The sequence below is a fragment of the Bos mutus genome, chromosome 16, assembly GCF_027580195.1.
Source record: "Bos mutus isolate GX-2022 chromosome 16, NWIPB_WYAK_1.1, whole genome shotgun sequence".
Classification (NCBI taxonomy): domain Eukaryota; kingdom Metazoa; phylum Chordata; class Mammalia; order Artiodactyla; family Bovidae; genus Bos; species Bos mutus.
Genome location: NC_091632.1, coordinates 30,402,716 through 30,419,598, shown reverse-complemented (window position 1 = coordinate 30,419,598; position 16,883 = coordinate 30,402,716). Strand labels below are relative to the sequence as shown.

General features: G+C 38.2%; 1 protein-coding gene across 2 annotated transcripts in view; it reads left to right on the top strand.

Annotated features, from left to right (window-relative positions):
- RABGAP1L (RAB GTPase activating protein 1 like) overlaps positions 1-16,883 on the top strand; it is a 737,668-nt gene that overhangs the window by 219,029 nt on the left and 501,756 nt on the right. For both annotated transcript variants that reach the window (XM_070384895.1, XM_070384896.1), the window contains exon 13: positions 3,455-3,605. In XM_070384895.1, the coding sequence (XP_070240996.1) occupies positions 3,455-3,605 (151 nt within the window). The remainder of the gene's footprint in view (positions 1-3,454; positions 3,606-16,883) is intronic.

Here is a 16,883-nt window from a genome sequence, read left to right as displayed (position 1 = left end):
AAACTGCTCCTGCCTCTCTGTGGTGCACCATTCTTTTGCTAATTTTAAATGCAGTTGGAGATTGAAGAATAAGCAGCTGGAAGGAAACCCATGTGTCATATAGTTTACTCAGGTGTAAGTCTCATCAGGAACAGTTAATAATCTTTCTACCTGACATATTTTTTTAAATCAACTCTTTTTTTTTTAATTCTTTCATTTTTTGTGGGGTTTGTGCTAAGTCTCGGAGAAGGCAATGGCACCCCACTCCAGTACTCTTGCCTGGAAAATCCCATGGACGGAGGGGCCTGGTAGGCTGCAGTCCATGGGGTGGCTAGGAGTCGGACACAACTGAGTGACTTCACTTTCACTTTTCACTTTCATGCATTGGAGAAGGAAATGGCAACCCACTCCAGTGTTCTTGCCTGGAGAATCCCAGGGACGGGGAGCCTGGTGGGCTGCCATCTATGGGGTCGCACAGAGTCGGATATGACTGAAGCGACTTAGCAGCAGTGCTAAGTCTCGTTGCTGTAAGGGCTTTTCTCTAGTTGCGGTGAGCGGGAGCTGCTCTCTAGTTATGGTGTGCAGGACATAACATTGTAACATTGTTATGTTACGACATAACATTGTTGTAGCCTCTTTTGTTATGGAGCATGGTCTCTAGAGCACAGGCTCAGTAATTGTGGCAGGTGGGCTCAGTTGCTCAGTGGCATGTGAGATCTTCCCAGACCATGGATCTAACCCTTGTATCCTGCATTGATAGGCAGACTTTTTACCACTGAGTCACCAAAGAAGCCTCTACTTGACGTATTTTATGGAGCATATTTGGCTATGGTGTTTTTCCAAATTAATTTATTTTTTAATTGAAGTCCACTGGAGAAATTTAAAGACTTGAAATGATTTTTTTTGTGTATGATTATAAAAGGGTTCAAGATCATTGTAAATGTTTCAAACAGTATAGAATAATAAAAGGAATACTTTCTCTTAATTCCATTACATAAATATTTTGGTGTTCATTCTTCCATATTTTTTCCCTATGCATGTCAAAAGCAGGTTTCAAAATAGTATGTGTTAAGGAGAGAGTGTGAGAGAGAGAATGTGTTTTTAAAATAATACCATATATGCTATTTTGAAACCTGCTTTTTTCACTTAGCAGCATAATTAAGGTTCTTTAATGGTGCCATGGCGTGTTAAATCGTGTAAGCTTTACCTCTTTTTACTCTGTTTTGCTTCAAGCCTGTCAGTATTGTCAGCTTAGGTTCTCTAACTCAGCAATATAAAAGTTTTCCCTTAAGAGGCTGAAAGAAAGCAGAATGGTCACAAATTTGATGGTTTATTATAGATATTAATGGGATGAGTTTACCTGAACTTTCAAGTTATGGAAATTGTTACAGTTTTTCTGAGATAGTTGGGTTATGAGAGTATGGGGAAAGCTTGAAACATATTTTCAAATGAAGGACATGCCAAAACTGAGGTCTGGGCTGCATTTGGAAGAGTGTAAAGATAGAGAAGTTGGTAAAGTAGGCAGGAGGCCAATTTCAGAAAGTAGACATATGGTTTCTATGACTTCACAGGTTCAGAACCTGAAGCCAAAACCTGGGATGTTAGACCAAACCACAGTACATCTTTAAAGTTTGAATGGTTACGTTAGGTAAGAGATTAAAGGTGAGCAGCAAATAAAAGTAGAGATAAAGTCTGAACAAAAAGGTGTGGAACATAGCTCCAGGTTCAAGCTAGGCATAGGCTGGGAACTACAATTCAGTTTTGGTTCAGTTGGGCAGGTTATCAGAGTCGCATACCTGCTACGTGATCACTGGCTTCATGACAATGTATTTGTCTTTGTTCAGGTTCTAAGCACCCTTCAGTTCAGTTCAGTTCAGTCGCTCAGTCGTGTCCGACTCTTTGCGACCCCATGAATCGCAGCACGCCAGGCCTCCCTGTCCATCACCAACTCCCGGAGTTCACTCAAACTCATATCCATTGAGTCGGTGAAGCCATCCAGCCATCTCATCCTCTGTCATCCATCCCCTTTTCCTCCTGCCCCCAATCCCTCCCAGCATCAGAGTCTTTTCCAATGAGTCAACTCTTCGCATGAGGTGGCCAAAGTACTGGAGTTTCAGCTTTAGCATCATTCTTTCCAAAGAACACTCAGGGCTGATCTGCTTTAGAATGGACTGGTTGGATCTTGCAGTCCAAGGGACTCTCAAGAGTCTTCTCCAACACCACAGTTCAAAAGCATCTTTTTTTCGGCACTCAGCCTTCTTCACAATCCAACTCTTACATCCATACATGACCACAGGAAAAACCATAGCCTTGACTAGAGGGACCTTTGTTGGCAAAGTAGTGTCTCTGCTTTTGAATATGCTATCTAGGTTGGTCATAACTTTCCTTCCAAGGAGTAAGCGTCTTTTAATTTCATGGCTGCAGTCACCATCTGCTGTGATTTTGGAGCCCAGAAAAATAAAGTCTGACACTGTTTCCACTGTTTCCCCATCTATTTCCTATGAAGTGATGGGACCAGATGCCATGATCTTCGTTTTCTCAATATTGAGCTTTTAAGCCACCTTTTTCACTCTTCTGTTTCACTTTCATCAAGAGGCTCTTTAGTTCCTCTTCACTTTCTGCCATAAGTGTGGTATCATCTGCATATCTGAGGTTATTGGGATTTCTCCCAGCAATCTTGATTCCAGCTTGTGCTTCATCCAGCCCAGCATTTCTCATGATGTACTCTGCATATAAGTTAAATAAGTAGGGTGACAATATACAGCCTTGACGTACCCCTTTTCCTATTTGGAACCAGTGTGTTGTTCCATGTCCAGTTCTAACTATTGCTTCCTGACCTGCATACAGGTTTCTCAAGAGGCAGATCAGGTGGTCTGGTATTCCCATCTCTTTCAGAATTGTCCACAGTGTATTGTGATCCATGGGTAAAGCTGCTAAGTCTGTGTGGCTCGGGAATTGAATAGGTCTTATGAGGTTTGTAGGAAAGGGCTAGGGTCTTCCTTTTGCAAGCACTTTGGATCAGGATTTAGAGGTATAGTCAAGGTGTTAATAGGTCTCTTTTCTGATCCACTCTCAGCATCCCTAGCCCCCAGTCCTTGCCGCACACACCGTACATTCATCTCAGGGGATTCAAATGGCTCTTTTTATGCCTTGAAATGCTGCCTGAGAATATACAGTTAACACATTCATTATTATGAGTAAGTTCTTCGAATGTTTAAAAAGTAAATGAGAGGAAGGAGGGTGGGATAACGTGGTTCACTAATAAGCAAGATGCAATCAAGAAAAAAAGTTGAAGACGTTACTAAACTTAAACACTACTAATATTATTTCATGCCGCTTCCTTCCATTTTCCTCCTGATTCAGTCTTACACTTTTTAAAAAAAAAAAATATAAACTCACTAATACATTTTCCATAACAGCAGCAGATCAGTAGTGGTGAAGGGAGTATGAATGGTTTATTTTCTTGTTTTCTCAGGCACAGTAATCTTGGTGCACGACCAAAGGGATTGTCCACTCTGGTGAAGAGTGGTGTTCCTGAAGCATTGAGAGCAGAGGTATGGCAATTATTAGCAGGCTGCCATGACAACCAAGCGATGCTGGATAGGTACCGACTTCTTATCACAAAGGTAGGAGCTCTTTTCATGTTACTCTCATGTGACAATATATTAAGTAAATCCTGTTTTCATAGCTCCAATAAGTCATAAATGCTTGAACTTTTTGAAAAGCTATACTGCATTGTTTGGTGACTTTGTCTGCCTTTTGTTCTGAACACTTGTTGAATAGTGATAAACAATGGACTGTAGTCATCTATGAACACTTAATGCCTTGGCTTTCATTTTTTTCCTTTTAGTGATTGTTATAACTATTTACTACGTTGGAATATACTTATATTTCAAATACTTTCAATTAATCTTTCTTACTGTGTGAGATTTATATACAGTTGTACACAGTATAATTGTACTCTAGTATAATTTTAAAGTCAAATTAACTTCAAATTATGACTGTTTGTGCTTATGTAACCTTACACGTAGATGATGTGGATAGTTGCCCAGATCCTTATCCTGTCAGGAGCCTCTGGTTCCAATGTAAATTACTCTGCTTATGTCCTAAAAACTGATTTTAAAACATGCGTAATCTTGGCTCCTAGGCTTTCTTCTTAGGTCTTACCTCCCAATTTCTTAATCTACTCTAAATCATGGATTTTAAAATAATGATAACTTTTTTTAAAAAAGAAAATCTCTATTCATAAAGGAATTTTTTTTGTTCAGTAAGACTTTATTCCTTAGGCTACATCAGCTTTTAAAATTCTTTAGCCCCTCTAATTCCTTCTCCCCTCCCTTACCTCTTTGCCTCCAATCCTTCCACAGATATTTTCTGAGTTCCTAGTATATTCAGTCACTGCTCAATTCATATATTAAACAACCCTTTATACCATTTGTAATTAGTATTTTCTGTAGTGGGATGTTCAGGATAATCCATTGATGTTGGGGGCAGAGATATCTAAAGTTCCATTTGCAATTTTAAATTTGCAAATATAAAATGATGTTAAGCTATGCTCATATTTGCTATGCTTTGGTACCTTACTAAGTCCTTGGGGCTAATGGCCACTTATCCCTTGTGGTTCAGGAGTGAGGTGGGGGAAGAAGGGACTTGCACACTTTGGAATGAAATAACAGTGGTGCCCACACTCATGTATTCACTTTTAGAATATTCAGTTTTCTTGCAGTTTGCATGCATTAGGTTAGGTGGATTTACAGGTTATCTAGTTCTAATCTTCATAGGATAGATGAATGGTTTACAAAGATTGATGTCACAGGATGCTACATATCAAGATACTAAAAAAGAGAAACACAGTACTCTTTTCCTTCAGTCAAAAACTAAAATTATAATAATGGATGACAAAGCAACTACTTTGGGAAATAAATTCATGTTATAGGAACGGATGTTTGAAATTTTTGGCAATTTGAACATCACTGTGATTTTTGTGATTGAAAACTGCATGTCTGTGTTATAAAAAAACTCTTACCATTTTCTTTCTTTGAAATCTGGAATCATAAATTTCAAGAACATTTAAATCTTATGCAAGTAGTTGCAGGAAATTTGAGACTGATTGTTAGAAATATAAAAATTCACTGCCTTCTGATTTATTAAGAACACTTTGAGAAAATGAGGAATCGCCTAGCTCTATTTCATCAAAATGGTTGATGGGTGGGACTGAAACAGGTGATGCGCCTCTGCTCTGTGTTAGTGTTTTCCAGATGTGATCATGATTAAAACCATGAATCAAAAACCTGATTTGGGAATGTTTTCAAACTGTCATTTCATAAATTGCTTGACAAACATATTAAAAGATAAGGAGTCATAGTGTATGATTCTGTCCATATGAAATGTTCAGAATCGATATGTCTATGGAGACAGAAAATAGACTACTGTTTGTCAGGGTATGGAGGAGGGGAGGAATTGGGAGTGACTGCTAACAGGTTTGAGGTTCCGTTTTGGGATGATGGAAATATTCTGGCATTAGATGTGATGGTTTCTCACCATTGTGAATATACTAAAAACTAGTGAATTGTACACTTTGGTGAATATTATGTCATATAAAGTTTATCTTCATAGAAAAGTTACAGAAAATAGAAAAATTAAATGACCCATATTTTATATTGAATAGTATTTTTGTAGTATTTTTGTTAAGCAAACATTTTTCATTTTAAAAAATCTTTTTTATAGTCTGTTTCTATGCTTTATAGTATTTTTATTAGTACAGTAGCACTTGTGAATAATAAACATAAATAATAAATATACATATATTGGAAGTTTATGCTCAGACATTTTTATTAATGATACCCATCTGAGCAAAAATGTCCAGAGACCATAACTCTTGGCATCAAATCACTTTTTCCTATGAGTAAGAAATTGTGTACTTTTAATGACTATTTATGGGGTAGTAGCTACTGTCATATTCCTTTCTTCGCTAAGAGGCTTTGTTAATTCATACCTTTTAAGATTTCAAACTTTGAGAGAAAAATGAAAATAGTCTGACACAATATTGTTTATAAACTCCAGACTATATAGTATATGTTTTTATGTGTGATAAAAGCTTTACTAAGCATATACTTATACACATATACTAAGCACCATGGTGGTTTTGAATATACAGTTTTCAGGAAGAAGATCCAAGAGACAGAATGACATAGATGTTTTCGTTGAACAAAATATTCCCAGACTCCTTTCACTCTGGAATTCTGACAGTGGTTTTCTTTCTGCCTGAGAAGACTGGAGGGAGGAAAAAGCCATATTGTTTTTCTTTGACAGTAGTAGGCAGATGCCTGGCCTTTGCCACTTGTGAGATTTTCATCTGCTCTGGACATTCCCTTATGAATCTCCCGCCTTCATTCTGTGTTCCTTTTCCCTGCAGTTTCCTATCTTGATTAGCAGTGGCAACCTCCTGATTCTTTGGACTGTAGTTGTGGCAGACCTAAAAGCTAGCAGTGATGTTCCCAATCTTTTGGTCTTCCAGTGTTTAAGGACCTAAGTCCTTGCATTAATCCATTTTGAAATGTTTAACAGGTTCTGTGTCCCTGACTGAACTCTAATATATTTGGTCTGTGCTTGTCACCTTGTTGTCTCAAATGACTTCTCTGCATTGTATTGTGTCCAGTAAAGAGGAATGGAAAGACAAAACCATCCAAACTTAAGGTTAAAGGAGTAGTCCTCCATACTGCCAAGTTCTGCCCAAGATCTCTGAAATCAGCTGCAAGGTTGGGGATCCCCAGTGCCATTCTCACTTCATACTAGGTGGCTAGAAATTTTGGGGTCCTCATAGACTCCTGCAATTCATGGGGTTGCAAAGAGTTGGACACGACTGAGCTACTGAACTGAACTGAATAGACTCCCCCAGTCATGTAGCAAAGTGTTATACTTATGATTACAAGTTTTTTTTAAATAGCAAGAAGATATACATCAGATATAAATTAGAGTCAGCCAAAAGAAGAGATACGTTGGAAAGAATCTGCAACTGCAAGGGTTCCAAGGAAGCTTACATTGTCCTCAGGGGCACCTTAACTTCCCAGCATCAATCTGTAGTAGTATGCATCACCAACCCAGGCATTTCAGCAAGCTTTGGTGTCCAGAATTTTTATTGGGGTTTCTTTATATATATAGTTAGAGACTTCCCTGGTGGCTCAGATGGTAAAAGCATCTGCCTACAATGTGGGAGATCCGGGTTCAGTCCCTGGGTTGGGAAGATCCCCTGGAGAAGGAAATGGCAACCCACTCCAGTATTCTTGCCTGAAAAATCCCATGGACAGAGGAGCCTAGCAGGCTACAGTCCATGGGGTCACAAAGAGTCAGACACGACTGAGCGACTTCACTTGACTATATATATAGTTAATCTTTATATATATAGTTAATCACATACATGGGTGATTGATTGAATCATTGCCACCATTTGGTTGAACTAAGTCTTTAGTCTTCTCTCCACTGAGATTGGTTTGAAATCACCTGGCTCAACAACCCTATCCTCTAATTTCATGGTTGGTCTTTCTGGCTTGGCCAGCTCCCATGCTTAGTACTCTTCTTAGAATAAACTGTCTGTGGTTCTTCCATGAGTCACCTAAAATGTAAGCATAAATTGTAAGAGGTGATTGATGGGTCCTACCATGAATGACAAAGATGCCTCTGTCATTTGGGAAATTCCAAGTGTTTAAAGGTTACCTTCCATGAGCCTGAACTTTCCTTGAATCTAGAACTTGTTGGCATATCTGGACCAGGTGTGTCACCCTTATAAAGAGCTTTTCCTTAAACCCCCAAACAACAACTTCCACTTAATTTCCTTGACCAGGATTCTGTTACATGACTATCTCCGTGGAAAGCTGGGAAATGTTTTTTTAAAATGGTTTGTTGTGGCTCCTCTTCATCCACTGACATACGAGTTTATTAATAAGAAAGAGAGACTCGATACTAGGTAGACACCTGCCTTTCTCTGCAAGACCTGCCTATTGATAGTGACAGTGATTGAGCTTTGTTGTGGAATAATTTATAATGAACTAAGCTTAGTAGCTTATTTTAGGACAGCAAATGTTCACTAATTGCCATTTGAGATTGACTAATAATGTACAATTTAAAGATAGTATAATAAATATTTTCACCTTTGGTTTATAAATCAATGACCACATAAAATTTTTAATGTTATTAATATTTCTATCATTAACAGTGCCATTTATCAAAAGCATTTTAATATAAACAATGTAGAAATATGTGGCTCTGATCATGTGCCTTTATTCGGGCTCTCAAGTCATAACATTTCTGTGAGAGGAAGTACAGTGGTATATTTAACTTCATTGTCTTCCTTGCTTGATAGCCAAACATAATAAAAATAAGATGAATAATGACAGTATTGTTCTTTCTCTTTGCTTTTGGGTAGAAATCAGACAGCAAGTGCTTGTAGCCAAGAACATTAAGAATGCACTTTGGTGGTGAATGCATATGAGCTTAGGAGATGCTCAGGAGAAAGAACGTGAATACCTAGAGGATTTTCAGTAAGAAGTGCCTGCATATTTAGTCCAAAGCTGGTAGTATTTTCTTTTGGTCCCATTAATCTCTCCTCTCTTATTAAGGGAATGGCAAGAATTCAAGATCAGTTAATGAACTGGTTCAGCTTGAACAAATAAATTTGCTAAAATCACTCCCAAATATATCAGATAATATAAGGAAGAAGGAAAAGGTGATTGGGCTCTTAGGAGAAAAACTAGTCTGTTTATCATTTCATCCTTTGGTAGTAGTGTGCTGGTTCACTCTTTGAAAAAACAAATCACATTCTAAAGCATTCTTTTCAGGTGAGATGGCATATAGCCAACAGACTGAATCAGCCTGTCATCTGCTTTGTGTAATCATCAGTACAATACATTAAAGAATAGTATCCGTTGCTCACTCAAGCTTGTACTTCCTGTTTCATAGACATACTATTCCTACTCTTTATTACTTACTTTCTGTTCTTCATACATTGTAATACCTGACTAAGCCCTGAAATATGCTTGATTTTGTGACTCCATCATATTAGCATATCAACCTTTGCCTCGGGGGAGGGAGCTGTCATAGTGTGCTTTTAGTTGATAAAAGCACTTTGCAAGCCTTTTTGACTGATAGGAAAAAGACTTTAGGGACCACAGTTTTAAAAAGGATGGAAAACTCTAGACAGATTTAAGATGAACCAGGACAGGAGCTGCAGACTAACTGGTAACCTTAATCTGGAGCTGAGGACCAAACAGAACAAGCCAGATGAGCTGATCCATCTAAATCATGGAGAAATTATGTTAACTCCAGTGCCAGGATCAGGGAACTATTAGGTACAACTTGCCTTGGTGAAAGCTATAACTCCACTTTGGGAGGAAATGGTGCTCACTCTGGAGGGAGGATGAGATGGTTGGATGACATCACCAGCTCAATGGACATGGTCTGAGCGCACTCCAGGAGACAGCGAAGGAAGGGAAGCCTGGCGTGCTGCAGTCCATGGAGTCACAAAGTCAGACACGACAGTGACTGAACAACTGGAGGGAGACCATGGGTTCAGATTTCAAGCTCTGCTGGTTACTAGCTCGTGACCTTGGGCAAATTCCTTAATTATCCTTCATCTCATTTATAAAGTGGTCTTAATAATACATATTGTATAGAATTGGGAGGGTTGAATAAGATAATAAGGTAGTTTACATAAAGCTCTCAGAGCATGCCTAATTCATGGTAAGCACTCTCTAGTGATAGGCGATGAGAAAAATTATAGAACAGTGTATGTTTCAATGTTAAATGAGTAGCATGGAAAAGAAGGAAATATGGAGATTATTATGGGTTCGTGATATCTGTGCAGATTAAGGACATTGTTCTGAGCAATAAAGAGAAAGAAGGAAAATGAAATATGTGTAACACTTTTATGTACTTGTGCCACTGATTTCATCCTTTAATTTATTAAACATGCAGGTGTTTTCTCTGTGAAGAGTAACACTGGTATCTTATCTAGTAGAAATGCACAGTCCAGTGGGGGAGTCAGTCTGGAAGGCAGAGGAATGGTGATGACATGGTTAAGTTCTGTGACAGAGATATGAACAAGGTGATAGGGGAGCCCGGAGACTGGAGGAGCAAACTCTTTTGCCCAGGGGCCAAGAATAGGAGGGTGTGTTTAGGCTGAGGCAATGCCATACCCAAAGACACAGAGTTGTGAAAAGTTGTGCCATGGTCAGAGGCTGTAGGAAATTCGGTATGAGCCACAGGGCACTCTTCACTATCAGCTTTAGGTCAGCAAGGACTGCGAATGGATTTGCTCACTGCTGTAATCTTAATACTAGGACTGCCCTCTAGCAGATGCTAAAACATACTTGCTGAGAGAACCAGTGGAAAGTGTGATGGGTATTATGTCTAGTGCTTTCATATGCCCTTTCCAGGTAAACCTGACAACTTCAATGATGGCACTCCCATTTTTACCATCGATGAGATGTGAGGTTCAGAGAGTTTGAGAGACCCACAGTTACTAAACAGCAGAGTTAGTATGTGAATCCATACAGTAGAGAACTCTAAAATAGATGTGAAAGGGATAGGGCATTCTTATGTTTTGTCTTTTAAAGATGCTTTGGAAGGGAAAACTCTTTGTATTTTCCCCATCATTAATCATTAAGGGTAATAAAAGGTTAGAGAAATACAAGCAGTATTATCCCCTTTTCTCTACTTTATGCTAATCATTGTATGGAAATGAGATTTTAGTTTATTTGAGGAATTCTGTTTATAGCAAAAAACATGTATAAACTTTCCACATGATAGAAAATTTCTAACAGTACTTTATAGAATCAGTAATAGAAAAGCTGAAATCACCTAACTTCAAGCCGTCCCTCTTCAAGTGGGTATTCACACATCTCTCCTAAAGTCGACGTGATGCTTCAATCACTGTGTGCTGCTACAGGGTTTCTGCCAGAGGCTGAGGACGCCGACACTGTTGATGGATCAGTGGCAGACTTGTACCACATACTTCTGAAAGTATAATTTCTTTATTGCTTATCATTGAGATTTCTTGTTATTTCTGTTAGCATTCTTCATGATATTGAGGTGATCTGAAAGGGCAGTGGAAGGATTGTAACCTTGCTGCTCCTTATAGAAACAAAAAGAATTTAGAGCTTCAAAGATTAGGATCAAATCTTTTTAAAAAGAATATTTAATTTTGGTTACAGCGGATCTTTGTTGCTGGGTGCAGCTTTCTCTGGTTGTGGTGAGCTGGGGCTACTCTTCGTTGTGGTGCACGGGCTTCTCGCTGTGGTGGCTCCTCTGGTGGCGGAGCTCAGGCTCTAGGTGTGTAGGCTTTGGTACTTGCAGCTCACAGGCTCAGTCGTTGTGGTGCATGGGCTTAGTTGCTGCACAGTAGTGGGATCTTCCCAGACCAGGGATTGAACCTGTGTCCCCTGCATTGGCAGGCAGATTCTTGTCCATTGTACCACCAGGGAAGTCCAGAATTAAATCTTAATTGCTGGCTTTAGGAGCCCTTGAGTATGACAGGGTAAGAGTATAAGAAAATGACAACATTTTCACACATTATGAGCCATTTGACATAGGGAAGATTGTGTGTGTTTTAGGGCAATCTGCATTTTATGTAGCTTTACAGAAATGTATAATTTTTGTAATTACATGGCATGTGTGGTATAGTTTATCAAATCTGATTACTGCTTATATAACATAACAAGTATTGGACTGTAATTCTCTCCTTTTTTGTAGAAGTGATCTAATCGATAACATTCATTCTTTATATTTTGTTAAAAATAAGCTTTTAATTGATAAGCCTTCAGAAGTAATGTTATCATAAGCCATTTCCTTCTCTCACTTAAATTTTCTTTTTTCCAAATGAATCTTTTCTTTAAGAAGTGTTTGTATACATATGTGCACACACACAATTTCTTTTAAAGGATTTAAATTCTAGTGCTAGATTGACCTGAATGTGAGTCTCACCCCTGCCATGTATTAACTTGTGATCTTGAGAAGTTATCTCAACTTTCTAAGCCTCAGCTTCATCATTTGTAAAGCACAGATAATAGTAGTACCTACTAGAATTGTTGTGGGAATTAAGTAAAATGATAAAGTGCTTGGCGTATAGTGTGTATTTAAGATATGAATGTATGATATTAGTAATAATGGATATTTGTATCAGCGTATACCACTACTTTCAGAGAAGGCAATGGCACCCCACTCCAGTACTCTTGCTTGGAAAATCCCATGGACAGAGGAGCCTGTTAGGCGGCAATCCATGAGGTCGCTAAGAGTCGGACACGACTGAGCGACTTCACTTTCACTTTTCACTTTCGTGCACTGGAGAAGGAAATGGCAACCCACTCCAGTGTTCTTGCCTGGAGAATCCCAGGGACGGGGGAGCCTGGTGGGCTGCCGTCTCTGGGGTCGCACAGAGTCAGACACGACTGAAGTGACTTAGCATAGCATAGTATACTGCTACTTTAGTGTTAGTCAACTTCCAGTCACATAGTTTTCATGAGAGCATATGATGTGAACAGTAGCTGATAGAATTAAGCATTAATCTTTTTAGAAGTATGAAAAAATCAGATTTGTCTTTTTTTTTTTTCCTTCTGGCTAGTGAATATCATGGAATGTTTGAATCCTTAAACTTGGCTTTATAATGATTATATGAATTATTATTTAGTCATCATGCGTATTCAAGTATATAATAAAGTTAAATGATACTCTCTAAAAATCACTCCTAATGGCTATATGATGTAATCAAGACTGAAGGCAGATAAAGTGTCATTCACTTATTAATTCACTCATTCAGTAACTCATTATTGAGCATCTTTTATGGGCCAGACCCTGTGCAGTTCTAAACCTGTGTAGACAAAAGGGGCTCACAGCTTTGAGGAGCATGGCCTAGGGAAAGCCAGACCTATATGCAGATAGATCAAATATATGATGATACAGGTTATAACAGGTATTTTAACCAAGTGTGTGGAATATGAAAGAGGTAGTGGCAGCTCTGCTTGGGTGAGTCAGGGAAGACTTCATGGGGAAGTTGATGCCTGAGATGGGAATTTAATATGTCTGAGTGGGATAGGGGAGGGAGTAGTTTACATGATGATTCAGGTGCCCTTTGGTGACTTAGCTTGGATTATCCTGGAAGCCTTAGGAAGTGAAGTCAGTGTGCTCCTTCCTTCCCTCACTTCCACCACAGTTGGCTAACTACATCCACTACTTATGGGTCAGTGTTTGTTCCCTGGTAAAATGAAAAGAACATAATACAAGTCTATTCTTCTTAGAATAAGTATGTGAAGTGAAAAACCTTAGAAAATATGTCATATCAAAATGGATATTTATATTTAATTAATGTACCTAGAGTTGATGTAATCATCATAATTGGTTGATGTACCTAGAGTTGAAGTAATAGAATTCGAACAAGTAATTTTACAGTATCTATTCGGTAAATGAGTACCTACTGTGTGTCAGGTACTGTGCTAGGATGGTAATGCACATTCATTTTTAAAATCAGTGAACTGAAAAATACCACACGCTAAGTACAAAACAGTAAAACTTGCAAAGAAGAAGTCTAATTTGACATAGTACAGAGAGCATATGCTTAAACCTCTATCAGCGAGTAAAAAGGGCAAAGTTGTAAGTAGTTGGTAGTTCGGTAGTTGCTGCCAAAAAATATTTTTTGGAATATAAATAAAAAACAACAGTAAGAGTGGCCTGTTTTAAGATTCTGCACGTTCTCTGCTTTCTTGAGCATTGTATGGACAGATGAAGCTTCACTGTATTTATTCTTGTCAGGTTATTGGTGCTGCTCAGAGTAAAGCCTGTCTTCTCTCTGTTCTCCAGTGTATTATTGTAGCAGATGGCTTTTAATAAAACATGTAGCTAAAGAAAAAAATTTACCCTATTTTAGTGGACTGTACTGTAATTATAATTACTGGACAGTCTCAAGAGGGAATGTTTAAATTGTTTTTTTTAATGATCAAATGAAATTTAGTGAATATTTGAAAAGTGAAATTAGGAATCAGTTACATTTTATTTTCAGTTTCCCCAACTAAAGTAAACTTTGTATGTCATTTAACCAGGTAGATATTTGCTTTTTCTTTACATGGCTTAATTTTTAAAAATTCAATGCTGCATGTTAGTCAAATAACATTCAACACTAGTTTCATTGAGAGGCAGGGCATTGCTTAATTACATAGCTGTTCTGTTGTCTGTCATCACCTTGTCTGTTTGTAGGAAATGAGCTTTTTGATAGAATGGGGTTACTCCTGCTGAGTCTGTAGCATTGGTATTATAAAAGTCACAGACGCTTGTATGGGTATATTACTGATATTGCCATAAAATTTATACAAACTTCTCCAGAAAATTTATAATTCTTTAAAATTTATTAACCAAAAAAATAAGGGGAGCAAGGACACTAAAGAATACCCACTGTGTTGTAATGAAATGACTTGAACATGTACATACTGGAAGGTCTATATTAAAGGAAACTTAAGAATTATTGAGATTCTTTAAGAAAATGTGCCTTTTATTTTCTTTTGCATAATAAGGGCGATGGTTTCTTAATACATAATTATACCTTTGCTTGTTATTTATGGGATAAATTTTATTAAATTTTCTTTGTTCTCATTACCTGAGATCTTTAATTTTCTATCGTATCAACATGGACAACCACATGTATAAAAACTGTGATGATATGTGTGAATCTGAGACGTCAGAATTTTCTCCCAGCATCGATCGATGTTTCTATAAAAAGTTAAAAATATATTCTTAATTGTTTTCATGTACTTAAGTGATAATGTTCTACTTCTAGTACTAAGTATTGTTTTTGTTATTCTTTAAACATAGTAAATAGTTTTGAGGTAAATTAAAGGAAAAGATGATTTTCTAATGAATTAGAGTAGGAGAGAAGGCGATGGCACCCCACTCCAGTACTCTTGCCTAGAAAATCCCATGGACAGAGGAGCCCGGTAGGCTGCAGTCCATGGGGTCACTAGGAGTCAGACACGACTGAGTGACTTCACTTTCACTTTTCACTTTCATACATTGGAGAAGGAAATGGCAACCCACTCCAGTGTTCTTGCCTGGAGAATCCCAGGGACAGGGGAGCCTGGTGGGCTGCCGTCTATGGGGTTGCACAGAGTCGGACATGACTGAAGTGACTTAGCAGCAGCAGCAGCAGCATACTGTTTTGAGAGAAGACTTTTGGGCTATTGCTGAGCATGGATTCAGTGGCATAAAAGCTATATTTATAGCTATAGAATTAAGGATAAGAGGAAGGCACTAATATTTTTCTTAAATCTCATAATTTTCAAGAGGGTGAGGTTATAATGTGATTCCTGGGTCCCAGTTTTATAATAACTGTGTTGGACTTCGGAGAAGGCAATGGCACCCCACTCCAGTACTCTTGCCTGAAAAATCCCATGGATGGAGGAGCCTGGTAGGCTCCAGTCCATGGGGTCGCTAAGAGTCGGGCACGACTGAGAGACTTCACTTTCACTTTTCACTTTCATGCATTGGAGAAGGAAATGGCAACCCACTCCAGTGTTCTTGCCTGGAGAATCCCAGGGACAGGGGAGCCTGGTGGGCTGCCCTCTATGGGGTCGCACAGAGTTGGACACGACTGAGGCGACTTAGCAGCAGCAGCAGCAGTGTTGGACTTACCTGCATATATTTCTAGAGCATATTTATATTTTATTGGATAATATAGTGTAATAAGGTTTCTCCAGGGTTTTTCTTTGGCTTTGATTTACTTTTCCATTCAAATTTGTGCTTAGATAAGTTTACTTCCCTGGTGACTCAGACTGTAAAGAATCCTCCTGCAGTGAGGGAGGCCTAGGTTTGATCCCTGGGTTAGGAAAATCCCTGGAGGAGGGCATGGCAACCCACTCCAGTATTCTTGTCTGGAGAATCCCCATGGACAGAGGAGCCTAGTGGGCTATGGGTTGCAAAGAGTCCTGGGGTTGCATGGGGTTGTAAAGAGTCGGACACGATTGAGTGACTAAGCACAGCACATGTTTACTATTAATTAGTGCCAAGGTTAAAAAAAAAAATGAAAGTGGATATCCATGAGGCAGGCACAAAGATCCCCCCTCCTCCAGCGTATTATTTATTTCTGCTTGTATTTTAGTGACAGTTTTATTTGCAACTTCTTGCTTGATTACTTCATGACCTTCTCAGCATCTTCTCTTTCTATGTCTCTTTATACTTTATATTTCTTTGTCTCTCCATCATATATTTCATTCTTTTTTATTACCTGCCTCCCTTTCTTAACTATCATAATGTAGTTCTGAAAAGTGGGATTTTTAAAAATTTGTTGTTTTTTATTTGCTGGGTTTCATGTTACCAGTGAATTTCTCAGATTAGGCTGCTTTTTACTTGAATGGCTTTTAGTTGATTTTTAAACTAACTGGACAGTAGATTGTGTCATCATACAGAAGCTGTCATTTTGTTGTTCTCTGTATTCCCAGAGCCTGGCATTAGTTCTTACTAAATATTTGTTGAATATCTATATGAATTAAATTCTTTAGGTTAGTACTTCATGATTTGAATTAAAAAAGTAGGAGTTAATGGCTGTGACATTGTATGTAAGGAATTGGATTAGAAATTATGACTGTTGGGTTTTTTTAAATAGAACATTTCAAGTTATAGATCAGAGCTGATTAATTGAAGCCTCACTTTTTTCGTCACATTTAATGAGTAGCTTTTAGGGACCAGACACAAGACTAGTCCTTGAAAAGTTGTCTTTTTAATTTATTCTTTCTTGTTATCATTACTTCTTTCCAGATTATGTAGTCTATATGTAATTTCTGATATGCATACAAAGATCTGAACATTTGACATGGACTATGTCTCTTACTGCAGACTCAATCGTAGTTTCTATTTCCTTTTTTCATCAAATA